Here is a 14,627-nt window from a genome sequence, read left to right as displayed (position 1 = left end):
CGCACCGACGACTCACGCTCACAAACGCTTTCTCTAATCGCACACAAAGAGAAAGGAAATGAAGGAAAAAGAGAAGAGAACGATGACTTTTTAAAAATGAATGTGGGTCCCACAACTTTTTTTATTATTTCCTCTTTCCTCTCTCTTCTTTCTTTTTTTTTTATTATTATTATATAAACATAATCATTGCACCGGGAGAGTGCGGAAAGTTCACTTCTTCTTCCCTTTTTTTATTCATACCTTTTCTCTTTTTTTATAATAATAATAATAATTTAATAATATATTTTTTAATTAATTAATTAATTTAATTTTTTTTAATTTTAATTTAGAATTATATTCTAGATTTAATAATCATTTTTTACTAATTTGCTTACCTCTAAATATTTTTTAAAATTTTTATTAACCCAAATTAACTATTAAAATTTAAATTGGGATGTTACATGTGGTCCTAACCAATATCGGCGGTTTAGTCCTGGCTAGCATTAGTAGTTTGGTCCTGGTTAAAGCTGGTCGTGTAGGCAATCCATTCCCGATCAACTCTAGCCCCCTCCAGTACCAATCAAAGACAGCCCTTCAATCCTAGTCACAATTGGTGATCAAGCTTAGGTTGACTTTCGCCCTCTAGTCTTAGTCAGCTTCAGCCTTCTTATCTTAGTCAATGTCAGCCATCTGATTATGATCATAGCCATCGGTTTAGTCGTAGTTGGCTTCGGCCCTCTGGTCCCAATCGACGTTGGCTATTTGGTCCTGGTCATAACCAGAGGTCCTATCTTGGTTGGTGTCATTTATGCTATCTTGATCAAAGTTGATCGTCCAATCCTAGTTAGCACTAGCATTCTAGTCTGTGTCGCAGCAACGGCCCAATCTCAAGGGATGTCGACCAAAAACAACGACGTCAAAGTTAAGAAGTAGTGAAGTCAACAAACAAATGCAAAAGAAGAGAGAAGCTTGCATTGAAATTTGAAATAAGTTTAAAAAGATTGAGGTAGAATTTTAATTTGGATTTTGGGTCAAGTCCAAATTCACACATTTTTAATTACTCAAATAATGAATTTAGTTTAAATTAAAATCTAAATTCAAATCCACATATGTACAAACATAACTTAAATGTAATTATCTTGTAGAGGCTGAGTCAAGTGACAATAAATATTTAGTGCCTTCGTCTCAAATTATAAAATAATTTAAAATTATTCTATTGTCTCAAAATATAAGACAATTTAAAAAAAATAAAGTTTCATGAATGATATTTTTTTAATATTATCCTTCAAGTAGAGAGAAAATTAAAATGATATTGTAATGTACTCCCTCTATCCTTATGTATAAGAAATTTTTTAAAATCTTTTTTGTTTTAAATATAAGAGGTTATTAGCATATTTTTTAATAAATGAACTATTACACCCTTATTACATTGAAAAGTAAAAATATAAGTACTCGTTAATTTACTTGGAAAAAAATATTTTTTATTTACAATAATTAGGGGCAAACTCAAAATATTATTGTGATTTTAAATAGATAACTAACTTTTATTAATTTATGCGATTCAGTTAAAAATATTATATATATATATAAGAATGGAGGGAGTAATTATTATTAAGTATATAAGAGTATTTTTAAAAGTTTATAATTTTCATAAAAAAATAAATTTATAAATTATCATTATTGAGCTTTATTGGTATGCTTAATCTTACCTTAAATTAATATTTGATTACTAGTAATTTGAGAATTATACTTATTATTATATTCGCTGGCGGACCAGTTCCATAACACCGGGATCCCCGTGCTGATTCAACTGAAAAGTATTTTTTATTTTGAGCTTATGGCGTGGATTCTAATTCTATGATGAAATCCCTTGCCAAAGGCAACCAATTTGACCGAGTATTTAACCCAAATTCTACCTTATTAATGTTGTTTTTTTTTCTACGACGTTCTGTCATTGCTTACAAGTCCACGTACACTCATTTTCAGCTTCCTCGACTTGAATCTTCCATGTCAAACAAAATGTATACTGCATTGTTTCTAATTATAAGTATTTATATTGAATTTGATTATGGGTTTTTAAATTCGATCACTTTCCATGTACAGCCTCCTCTCGGAAAGTTCCCCCATTAGTAGAAGTTAAGACATCATCGTCAACGTCTAATTTGTTTGATTATGACTTAGAAAGTTATTGACACCGTTGAATACTGTCTTTTTACTCGTCAACTCGCGTTTAGGAAAAGTCTAGATAATTTTTTTATTTTAAAAAATCTATTTAACAGAAGTTAATTTCTAAAATTGATTACTTTTGACTCTTAAACAATTTTTATTTAGTACTTATTAATGGAGTTGAGTCTAATAAAAAATATTAATTCTTCAATCACAATGTGACAAATTAAATTTTAAATTTATTTTGAGAGAAATGTTTACATTTATACCTGACCATATATTAAATTTTAGTAATTAAAAAAACTTTTCAATAATTGCTTTCCAATGATAAAAGTTGGGTTGAATTAATTACTTTTCAAACAACTTTCACTTTTAAAAATTATTTTTTTAAAAAAATATAGCTGAACATAAATCTGATTACAATACTTAATTTTTTATTAAATTGACTTTTGATAAATGAATTTTTGATAAACTAAAAACAAAACATCCACTTAAACAATAATACATTAATTAACCACAAGGGCAACCACAAAACCACAAAAAGCCATGATACCTATAATTATTATAATTAGATATTAAATTTTGAGAATTCCTCTGGTTCTGAGTAGTTTAACAAATGAAAAAAATATTTTTAACATAATTATTATTTAAAAGAAAAATACATTGGCCGTATCTTACTTAGAACCCATTCCTGATTGGACCATAATTGATTTCAATCTATTTCAAAATATTTTCATATTAAAGTTTTGTAAGAAAAAAAAATGCCAAGATACAAGCAGTTTACATTTAGAAAATGATTTCATAGGCTTTTCATTGATATCATTAATTTATTACAAACTGATTCTAATTCTATTTATAAATAATTTTTAGTATCTTTCATTTCAAGAATAATTTTAAATTTTATTAATTTTATTTTAAAATTTAATAAATTTTCACCTCTATACCTAATAAAAATAAAAGAATATTTAATCTAGAAAATAATAAAATATACTCTTTTTCTTTTATAAATATGGAAGAGTATAAATATTATATTTTATCTGTTAAAAAATGTAAAATATTTTTTAAAAAATTAAATTTAATAAATATAAAGTATTTTTAATTTTTTAAAGTGTAATTATTATTTTTTATTTTTAAAAATATTATCATTAATAATGACTTTTAAGGTATTTAATAAAAATAAATTTAAAAATATATAATTATCTTGTTGAAGATAAGGGTAAATTTTTGTTCAGAGGGCAGAACTTTCCAGAAAAAGATGCTTGCGCTTGTTTGCTTTTTCTTCGCAGGAAACGTACACTTTCTGCCCCTTATTAATTGTCATTGAACAAATACTAAAGTCAAACACTTGTGCGTGTTATGTATCAGGTCAAACGTCTCATCTAAGCTATGAAAACAAATACAGCTTTTTCCACAGCATAACTACTGTATAATGTATATATACGTAGAGACCTAACCGTATATCTCGTGAGTCTTGACTGGCGTAATAGTCTGCATCGTCGCTGATGCAGCCACCAAGTCGCAGACTTGCATTTTCCATTCCAAGTTTCCAACTTTACTGTACCATTGATTATTACATATTCCCAACTTGTACAATTTCCCTGACAAAATAGATTCTTGTTTTATGTATAAATATCTGCATTCTCGCTGCCATTGATGGGCCATGCAGAATCTGCAACTTAGCTTCTTGTTGTACTCATGACATTATATAGGCTTCTCGCTTTCCTCCTGCTGTTTCTCCAACTTCACTTTCAAGGCATCCTCTGTGATGACAAAGATGCCCTCCTTTCATTCAAATCCCAAGTCACTGATCCAAAGAATTCTCTCTCTGGCTGGAATTCTAATTCCTCCATCTGCTCTTGGTATGGACTCTCCTGCACCAGAAACACTAACAGAGTTCAATCTCTCAGTCTACCAGGATTAGGCCTTTCTGGTAATCTACCCTCTTCCCTCTCCAATCTTACTCATTTACAATCACTTGATCTTTCCAGTAATGCATTCCAGGGCCGTCTTCCTTTGGAGCTCTCGAATCTCTCTCTTCTTAATACCATCAATTTAGCTGCCAACAATCTCATTGGTACCCTTCCTTGGCAATTATCCCTTCTAAACCAGCTTCAAGTTCTGGACTTCTCTTCGAATAATTTCACTGGTCAAATCCCTCCTGAATTTGGAAACTTTTCTTCTCTCAAAAACCTTTCCTTGGCAAGAAACCATCTTTCTGGGGAGATTCCCAGTGATTTAGGAAATCTTCGTAATCTTTCTCATCTTCAACTCTCTCAGAACTATTTCTCTGGGGACTTTCCCATTACTATCTTCAACATCTCTTCGTTAACCTTTTTATCTGTAACACAAAATCACTTTTCAGGAAAATTACCACAAGATATTGGCGATTCTCTCCCTAATCTCCGAAGTCTCTATTTAGCTGACAATATGTTTGGTGGTGTGATTCCTGATTCCATATCCAATGCTTCACATATCCAAGACCTCGATCTTTCTCACAATCAATTCCATGGATACCTTCCCCTGTTCAGCAACATGAGAAATCTCACCTGGCTAATTCTCAGTAACAACCATCTCTCTTCCAGAACATCAAATAATTCTGATTTCTTTGATTACCTTATACATAGCCCAAAGTTGAAAATTCTGATGATCGACTCTAATCAGTTAGCAGGGGAGCTTCCAAGATCTATAGCAAATCTTTCAACCACTCTAGAACAATTTTGTGTATCTAATAACTTTTTCAGTGGAAGTATCCCTCAAGGTATAGGAAAATTTCAAAACCTCGTGTCCCTATCTTTTGAAAATAATCATTTCACTGGGGAGAAACCAAGAGACATAGGAGCATTGAATAAACTGGTGCAACTTCTTGCATACAAAAACAAGTTTTCAGGAGAAATCCCAGACATGTTTGGGAATTTCACTCAACTATCAATGCTTGCATTGCATAATAACAAGTTGTTTGGCAGAATTCCCTCCAGCATTGGACAATGCGAAAGGTTGAACTATTTGAACCTTCAAATGAATAACCTTCATGGGACCATACCAGAGGGTATTTTTAGGCTTTCTAGTTTAACCACATTGTCCTTAGCTGGGAATACCCTGCATGGGTTCCTCCCTTCTAAAGTGAGCTCCATGGAGCAACTTCAGTTCTTGGACATGTCTAATAATCTAATGACCGGATATATTCCCGAAGAAATAGATGGCTGCACAAGCTTGCGGATGCTTCAATTGGCAAGAAACAAATTTAGTGGTCCAGTACCAAGTACTTTGGGGAATCTAACGTCATTGGAAACGTTGGATTTATCTTCAAACAACCTCTCAGGTCCCATCCCTTCAACTTTGGAAAAGCTTCGGTATATGGTGAAGTTGAATTTGTCTTTCAACCATTTGGAAGGGGAAGTTCCCGTGGAAGGTGTTTTTACCAACCTTACCCAGGTTACTCTCCTAGAAAACAGCAACCTTTGCAGTCCTAACAAAGAAGTTGCGGAAAGATTAAGAATCATTGCATGTGTCAAAGGTAAAAGGCACAGATTCTTACTCCCTCTCATACTTGCAGTAACAGTTGCTTCTATTTTTTGCATTTCCATCTGCTTAGTGTGGGTGAAATGGTTCCGAAAGAAGGAAAAGAAGAATGATAAAACAAGTTTGTCGATTTCTCCTCTCAAGGGAGCTCCTCAAAATATATCGTTCTCTGATATTCGAGCTGCCACAAAAAATTTCGCATCCGAAAACTTGATAGGAAATGGTGGATTTGGCTTTGTCTACAAGGGTGTGTTCAGCATCGACCAATGTGAAACTACTCTCGCCGTGAAAGTGCTCGACTTGAAACAAAGCAAGGCTTCTCAAAGTTTCAGTGCAGAGTGTGAAGCCTTGAAGAACGTTAGGCACAGGAACCTCGTGAAGCTCGTCACTTCTTGCTCTAGTATTGATTATAAAGGTGATGACTTCAAAGCCTTGGTTATGCAATTCATGACCAACGGTAATTTGGACACATGGCTGTATCCAGTGGACGAAGAATCAGGGTCCTCCTTGAGCTTCTTGCAGAGATTGAATATTGCTATAGACATTGCTAACGCAATGGACTATTTACACCATGACTGTAACCCACCAGTAGTCCATTGCGATCTAAAACCTGGTAATGTCTTGTTAGATGAAAATATGGTGGGCCATGTAGGAGATTTTGGCCTGGCAAGGCTTCTTTCCCAGGATTTATTAGAGTCCGTCACCCTAGGACTGAAGGGTACCATCGGCTACATTCCCCCAGGCACGTAGAGGAAACTACCATCCTTATTATTTATCGAAAAACAATAACCTAATATCCGTACAAATTTTCTAACGTCCTTGTAATTTTGTTTCAGAATATGGCCTAGGTGGCAAAGCTTCAACCTTGGGAGATGTGTACAGCTTTGGGATTTTACTTCTCGAGATGTTCATAGCAAAAAAGCCAACTGATGAGATGTTCAAGGAAGGATTAAGCCTTGAAAAATTTGCATCGGCAATGGATGAGAATCAATTAGTGAATGCAGTTGATCCAAAGCCTTTTAACGATTTTGAATGGTCAACACAAAGCTCAAGCACTGGCTATCCTAGTGAAGGCACTAGTGACAACTTTAATAGTGGTCTCACGTTGCGCCAGAGCAAATCAGAGGAGTGTGCAGCTGCAGTGATAAGAACTGGCTTGTCTTGTGCAGCTGAAGTGGCCACAAATCGCTTGACCATGAGACAGGCCTCAAAACAATTACAAGGAATCAGGCAGACTCTGCTGGCTATATGAATTTTACAAACACATGTAAAAGTTAAAAATTAAAACACATATGGCTCTGTGTTCAATCATTGCTGTAGTTTTTCTTGTACAACGCATTGGCTTTTGTGTTTCGTTTGTACGTACGTTGATATTTCACTCGGAGCTCTATCACTTTTCATGAATTCGCTAGTAATAGCAAATAAGTGTAAAAGCTTGCCTACTGCTACTTGGCGGCCACATATGAGTGCAAAGCTCATATAAATGCAGAGTGATCAGCTGAGCACGACTCAGATTCGGATCCGAGCAAGTGAGACAAGCAGAGAAAGGGGGAAAAAAACAATAAACTGCAGAACACCTGACCTGAGATTAGAATCCAATGAAGTTTGACTGGTCCACAACTTTGCCGTATCTTCCAATTATTACGAATCAAAAATGAAGTTTCCGCCACTAAAACTTCCTATTTGGAAGAGGACACATTGACTGTCAGTTTCTTTGTTGTAATTGAAAAGCTTGTGGGGATCTCATGCAATTATCATGTAACCTCAAACTCTTCCACTTGGATCACTTCCACAACATTAAGTTCTTCGTTCGCCGTCGGCGATCTTCGGTATTATATTTTCGAAAACTTACGCACTTTCATTTATTTATAAATATATTTTTATATATTATGCGTAATGAACGTAAACGTTTTAAAATTTATTAATTACATATGCATATGTCTTGAATACTCTAGAATGATTTTATGAGTGGCTCACAGAGAAAGAGAGCATTTCAGGTTACTTGGATCTCTAATGAGATGACTATACTTAAATAATGGCAAACCAAAGATGCCTTGGAAGCAGAATAGAATAAACACCTCCCTCTCTTTCCTTCTGTGAGCATTTCAGCTTTTTGCATTATCGAGAGTGCTTTCTCTTTGAAGCTTGTCTCGAAACACTGGCAGTAAGCAGCATCAAACACGCCACAGAAAACACCAAAGTCCTGAGCATTATTTACTGCAAAGTAATAAATCACAGTTTATGTGCATACATAATAATGCATGGCGCCGCTGTTCCCAAATGCAAGGACTGGCCTATAACCCACATGCGGCAGACTGACATGATTTCAGTTATCAAAAGTAATGACTAATATGATTTGTTTTTTACCCTCATCATTCTGATCTTTCCATGCATGTTGCATTTAAACATACCAACCACTCAGACCCAGAGGAGCTACAAAGAAAAGAATTGGATCTGCCTTATTTATATGCAGACATAGATTTTGGTGCAGAAGCTGTTTTATTTTTCATGGGGAAGGCAGGAGCAAGCTCTTGGCTGACTGCAGTGAAAAGGGCTTTCAGGTCTCCAACGAAAGAAAACGATAAGAGAAGCAGTAGCAGGAGAAGAGAAGAACACGAACAGCAGGAGGAGGAGGAAAAGGTACAATCTCAAAGACCCTTCTGTTCTTCCCTTTCTATACTTCCTGCATACAGTGTAATAACTGACTAAGAACCAAATAGGATGATTTCGTTTACGTCTCTGTGTAATATTGCAGAAGAGGGGAAAGCGACGATGGATTTTTAGGAAGCCTTTTAGTCAAGAACCAGAAGTCTCTCAGGTTTTTGAGGAGAGAACTACAACCACCGTCGCTGATATTACAGCAACAAGTAGTAATGTTTCTGAGGCAGCTGATGATGATCCGCAAAGACACGCCATTGCAGTAGCCATGGCAACTACGGCAGCTGCTCAGGCAGCCGTAGCATCTGCTCAGGCAGCCGTGGAGGCTGTTCGGCTTGCAAAGCCGTCCATCTTTGTCAGACGCCATCATGCTGCCACGACTATTCAAGCGGCCTTCAGAGGTTATCTGGTAAATAGCGAAGTTGATTTGTTCACTGATTGCTATGTATCTTTGAGAATGAAGCTCATTGTTGTGTGGTTTAATTTGAACATGAAAGGCGAGAAGAGCACTAAGGGCACTTAAGGGGTTAGTGAAGCTGCAGGCATTAGTGAGAGGTCATAATGTCCGCAAAAGAGCAAAATTCAATCTTCAGTGCATGCAAGCCCTTGTTCGAGTTCAATCTCGGCTGTGTGAACAGAGAGCAAAGAGGATTTCTAATCACGGAAGCACTGATTCCAGACTAAGTGATTCCTCTAATATCACCGTATGTTAGTTTCATCTTTCAATATTGTGTTTCTAAAGGATGCCTGGCCCTCTACATATGAATGATATGTTTTCTGTTTGACTTCTGCAGTCTAGAGATGATGAAGCCCAAAAAGTTGACAGGATTCGAGCAGCTCTAAAGAAAACGAAAGAAGTTGCCTCAAAACGGGAAGAGGCTCTGGCTGATGCTTTCTCTCAGCAGGTTAGATAGTTTCATAAACCTTTGTTTTCAATCTCCTAGTTTTAAAAATTTTCGTCAGTGCCACAGCACGAAGCAACGTTTTGCTTTATATGTAACAAGATATGGAGAACTTGCGGGGACCCCATCAGCGCCAGTGAGGGAGAGGCTGAGGAAATCTCTAGATGGTCTGATCAATGGATAGGAAGAAGAAGAAGAAGCTTGAACAGAGAGACTACAGGGAGAGCTTCGTGTGATCGAAGAGACCCTATCAAAATAGTTGAAATAGACACCTTTAGACCCTACTCCAACACAGTACCCACCGATACCACCACGAGATCATCATCATCTTGTGGTTATTGTAAGCCTCAGCTCGATTCTCCGCTCAGAACCCATACCTTTCCTTTGTCTTCACCATTGCATAAAGCCCACTGTGATGCCTCTTTCCAGCCTCAACTAGTCACACCATCACAGAGAAAGATGAAGCAGCATCTTCAGGTGCATTCAGCTAGTCCTCGTTGCGCCACCAAATCCATATATTCAATGCATGATGTTTCAGGGCCCACTTCAGCGCCTAACTATATGGCTGCCACAGCATCTGCGAGGGCTCGGCTTCGGTCAATGAGTGCACCCAGGCAGAGGACTTCAAGCCTGCAAAAGTAGCATAACTATAACACTCGACATCTTTGGTCAAATATTTGATTAAGATAGTATTTTGTGTCCAACATTGTTTAGCTCAAATTGTAGAACCTTGAGCAGATAGCTACAGATGAGTGATCTCAATCTAACAAGAGAGAAAAATGTTCTTACTTAATTAACCAGCATTAGCCTGCCTGAAATGGCATCACATCGTCCAACACTTAAAGCAATTAGGATGAAGGGTGGCAACAATTAATGTGGTGATACAAAGGAGGATGCTCTGTTCTTCTGCATGTAGATGCATTTAGCGACTGAAAAAGAGGATGGTCAATAGAAGCTTTTTAGGTGAGGTGGTTTTTTTTTAAAAAAATTTTCTTATCTTATTAATTGAGGTGGGGTATTTTTGTGTTAGCATTCATATTCCTCTTTTACAGCCTTTTGCAGAAGATGGTATTCGTTCCAACTTTAGCATGTTGCATTACCAAATTCGTGCTTTAACGGGCTCTTTAGTCCACGGTTTTCGAGTAATGTTTTCTAGGGGAGGAAAAAAAGCGATAACAGTCATGACTAGGTCAAAATTATTGATTTCATCATCTGCTCGCAAGAAATAATTAAAATCAAAGACTTTGGTTTACTACAATTTCCTCGAACTTTTAGACTGGTATTACATCACAAGTCCCAATAATTATCATCCTCCTCCCACTCATTATAGAGTACTCTTTTAAACTAGTTTTGTTCTCAGCCTCACAAATAAATTACCCATACTCCGGAATCGAGTGTGGTGCGCGTGCAAATATGCACGGCATAACACGATAAAACTAGTTTGGAGTGCGTTCTGACTTGATTTGGGTTAATCTAGATCCGAAGAATGTTGCATACCGGGTGCACATGAAAAGGAAACAAAAAAAAACAATGATATTAATAATTTCAAAAAATTTTAGGAATGGGACCGCCTGATTCTGCGAGAACAGGACATCTAATTCTTCATAGGCGCAGACATGATCACCCGATTTGAAGCTGTCGAGGAAGCTCATGCCTCAGGGGGACATGCAGCATGAAACAGCCAAGTAAAAAAGAAATGGTAACATGTTCAACTTTTTCTCCTGTGGCCATTGGCAGTACCAAAAGCACCAACTCATTGGCACGCCTCATCTTTGTGTCCACATCATAGTTGCTTGGCTTGGAACTTGGATTAACTAACTGGTACTAGTAGAACCCAAAAAGCCAAAAAAAAAAAAAAGGAATGAAAAATATTCGGAGATATTTTCCCTTGAAACTTGAGGATGAAAGGGAGTTGACCTGGTCAATGTCAGATCCGTCGGACCAGACATGGCCACGAACAAAAATAATTCCACAGAACAGTCCCCATAACAGATATCATCCCGACCTGAAAAACAGAACACAGTCTTCTTCACAGTAACATAAGCACAAGTCGCCCAGATTTTTGAGTATACAAAACACCCAGAAAATCCTTAAGCTACCTAAATATCCAACCAAATCAAGATTACATAATACTTGATACCACATCCCAAATCAAGCACCTCAACTCAAAGATACTAATTTGCTTTATTGAACAAGAGCAACGCAAACTCAGAATTGGCCCTTGAAGATGCCACTGTGGGGCTACTATTGCTACTACAATCAGATATGGATCCCAGCGTTCTCTGCAAAACCCCAGATGGAGATGACACCATTGTTGCCAAAGGACTGCCTGATTCGGCATTTGTCATGACCGGAGACTCTGGATTGGAGGCCGCCTCGTTGGCCGGAGCCCCCGCGCTTGGCCTTAGAACCTCAGCTAGGGGACCACCAGGTGTTGAACCCCCCCAATGTGCGGCGGCAGGAGTGAGCCAACTAGCAAGATGGGTTTTGTTGCCATTTTCTGTGTTTCCACCTGGCTCCATTAGGCCTAAACCCATGTGAATAGAACGCATTTCTTCATCCACAGCAGAACCACCTGCCATTGATAGATCGAGCGAAGAAAGGGATAATTTAGCATTTGACGAAACAGGACTTTTGCTGGCGTTGGCATTATTGTTTTCCGCTGTTTCAGCATTAGACCAAGCGTCAATGAATCCCCTGGGTTTTCGGGGCTCGGGATTCTCCATGGGAAGGAGCGGATTGAGGAACAGAGAGCAATGTCTGTTTTGTTGGTCCAGCCCTGAGTTGAAAGATGCAAAGGAACTCAGATAAAGAGCGTCTTCGTAACTTGAACTCGAAAGGGTGGCGGCGTTGTTGTTGCTGCCGCTGCCGCTGCAGGAACTCTGTTTGATGAAATCAGCTTTAGCTTGCATCAGAGGCTGCCATTCTGGCTCAGAAGCAGCAATGGAAATGGGGTCTCCCTTTAGCATCCAGTCCAAACCCCTTCATTGCACATGTTGAAGTAACAGGATAAGAAACAGGGAAGTCAAGTCTATTGCAACAGAACAACATCAAATGCAGCTTTTTCTCTGCGTCTTCCGCTCGGAACAAGAAATAAGACAGTTAAAAACATTTTTTTGTCCAAGGATACACACATTTGACTCATTTTGAAACATAAATATTAAAGGATTAAAGATCAATGGGTACCCTTCAGGTTCTTTACGGGAAAAAAGCAACCTCTATAAATTTCTTTTCCTTATAGTTTCTGACCAACCAAACAGAGGTGCCTCATGGCAAAACCCCAGGCCCAAGAGAACAAGGAAAAACCAATCAACCTATCAAGAAAAAAGTGACAGCATCCTAGGTGAAAACTTCAAGTCACCCACCTGGGTTGGCTCTCAGATGGCACAGAAGCGAAAGATCCAAAATTAGAGGCTTTAACACCATACTTGTCAAGAGAAAGGGAAGATTCGCGTAGTGGCTGACTGGTACCAGACTGAAGAAACTGAGAAGAAGATCCAGCATTTGTGATGACGGGATTTGAAACAGCCACAGAAACTGAAGGTGTAGGATAAGGATGATGGAAATCTTGGCGAGCCCTTTTGGTTTGCTCGTTGTTGTCGGTGGCGCTGCTGTCGGTTTGAACTTCCACAGGCTTTCTTGAACGGGGACGACCTCTGTGCATATGACGCTCGCAGTACTTGTGGTTAGGAGCCACATCTCTAGAACATCTCCATTTCTTCCCATCTGTTCTCCTGCACCTCCCTGGCTCTGGATCAGTGCTGCTACTTGACAACCTCAGATTGAAACCTCCATCAACTGCTCATAGAAATGAAACTTCATGAGAGATGGGGAGAGGGGAGAGATTACTGATTAGACAAACTGAACCGACATCATTTCCATCCCAGAAAAAGACAAAATGGGCAAAGATATAAACTTTGAGATACTGCATACAACGAAGACAGTGGAAAAAGGCACTTGGGTTATCAATAGGAATACCCAGGAGACATGATGAAAGAGAGACAGGGGAGCATACATGTAGAAGCTAACAAGACACACAAACAGTGAGAGAGAGAGAGAGAGAGAAGAGAGACAGGGGAGCATACATGTAGAAGCTAACAAGACACACAAACAGTGAGAGAGAGAGAGAGAGAGAGAGAAGAGAGACAGGGGAGCATACATGTAGAAGCTAACAAGACACACAAACAGTGAGAGAGAGAGAGAGGGACATACAGGGAGAACAAGAAGCAGATGTGAGAGCGTTGGGGATAAGGAGATTGGGAGGAACAGGAACAGAGGCCATCATGTACTTGTAAATCATGGCTTGCCTTTCAAGCTCCTTCCATTGTGCATTTGTGAAAGGGAACCCTAACGAAGCCGCCATCGTTCCTATGTACAATCACAACCAAAACACACAAGCATTTTCAGATACTCAGACACAACAGCAGCGCCCTCACCCTCTCTTCTCTCTCTTCTGACTGTCATCCTTTTTCTTTTCGTTTCCTTGTTGTACCGCTATTTTTCTAATAAAGATGCAGCCTTTCATGCATAGATGAGCAAGAAACCACAAATAAATAAGGCAGCCCAGAGGTTTGACCAGGACGAAATAAACACAAACCTGGGGATTTGAAGGGAGGGCGAGTGGAAATGTCAAAAGGCTGCAACGTTCTTACAGCAACACCCCCACTATGAACAGCTGCTGCAGAAACGGCAGGAGAAGCATAACCTCCACTAACAACATGGTTTATATTATGATGATGATGAGTCATGTACATAGACACAGACGCAGAAGAAGTTGTGGGGCCATCGCCATCACCACCCCCAGCACAGGAATCGTTATCAAAGGGCGATAATGGACGGTGGTGGTGATTATGAGGCACCATCTTCATCATCTTCTCTTCTCTCACTGGGGAATGCTTCAACAAACACTCTTCCTTGTCTTAAACGCCAGATTCACCCGCACAGCCCAGTCTAATCAAATCACCTCACTTTTCCCGAATAGGAAACCACTTGCAAGACCCAACTTTCGAGGCGAGCAAATTAATCCTGTTTTAACAGTACTAACAATACTTATAGGTAATCTCTCTGTCTCTCTCATGCATTGGTGGGGGTTGGAGGAAGGAATGGGGAAAGCGTGAGGGGAGGTTGAAGTGGGGATTTACGATGATAGAGGGATGGGGGTTGCCGCCATTCTTGGCCTTTGCTTTGCTTCCATGCTTCCGACATTCGCACCACACACTAGCAGACAAATGAGTGGAAGTGACCCCATCTCTTCCTTTCTCTCTCGTTATTATTGTGCCATCCATCATTTTCTCCCAAGCCCGCCTCAAGATTTACAAGATACCCCCCCCCCCAAAAAAAAAAAAAAACCTGCCTTGCTTTATTAATGTCATTGGGAAAAGGAGACAAACTGTGTTTTTCTTT

General features: G+C 38.5%; 3 protein-coding genes across 4 annotated transcripts; 2 read left to right on the top strand and 1 right to left on the bottom strand.

Moving 5' to 3' along the window:
- Positions 1-3,840: 3,840 nt before the first annotated feature.
- LOC129295890 (putative receptor-like protein kinase At3g47110) lies at positions 3,841-8,179 on the top strand. The gene is made up of 3 exons (XM_054934484.1): positions 3,841-6,406; positions 6,501-7,493; positions 8,087-8,179. The coding sequence occupies exons 1-2, from the start codon at positions 3,841-3,843 to the stop codon at positions 6,914-6,916; spliced, it is 2,982 nt and encodes a 993-aa protein (XP_054790459.1). The 3' UTR covers positions 6,917-7,493; positions 8,087-8,179.
- LOC129295891 (protein IQ-DOMAIN 18-like) lies at positions 8,042-10,256 on the top strand. Its single transcript, XM_054934485.1, has 5 exons — positions 8,042-8,304; positions 8,420-8,731; positions 8,820-9,026; positions 9,117-9,227; positions 9,327-10,256. Exons 1-5 carry the CDS (start codon positions 8,053-8,055, stop codon positions 9,864-9,866), a joined length of 1,422 nt encoding a protein of 473 aa, XP_054790460.1. The 5' UTR covers positions 8,042-8,052; the 3' UTR covers positions 9,867-10,256.
- An 847-nt stretch (positions 10,257-11,103) lies between these two features.
- LOC129295888 (growth-regulating factor 5-like) lies at positions 11,104-14,510 on the bottom strand. 2 transcript variants are annotated; one of them, XM_054934481.1, is made up of 4 exons: positions 13,822-14,501; positions 13,437-13,592; positions 12,590-13,022; positions 11,104-12,206 (listed from the first exon to the last, which is right to left on the bottom strand). In XM_054934481.1, the coding sequence occupies exons 1-4, from the start codon at positions 14,093-14,095 to the stop codon at positions 11,399-11,401; spliced, it is 1,671 nt and encodes a 556-aa protein (XP_054790456.1). In that variant the 5' UTR covers positions 14,096-14,501; the 3' UTR covers positions 11,104-11,398. The 2 variants fall into 2 exon arrangements, with proteins under 2 accessions (XP_054790456.1, XP_054790457.1); XM_054934482.1 differs by lacking the exon at positions 13,437-13,592 and having other exon boundaries at positions 13,822-14,510.
- Between the last annotated feature and the right edge of the window lie 117 nt (positions 14,511-14,627).

The sequence above is a fragment of the Prosopis cineraria genome, unplaced genomic scaffold, assembly GCF_029017545.1.
Source record: "Prosopis cineraria cultivar Desert tree isolate PC_DT_omini unplaced genomic scaffold, ASM2901754v1 PC210, whole genome shotgun sequence".
Lineage (NCBI taxonomy): Eukaryota > Viridiplantae > Streptophyta > Magnoliopsida > Fabales > Fabaceae > Prosopis > Prosopis cineraria.
This window is presented reverse-complemented; position numbering and strand designations above follow the sequence as displayed.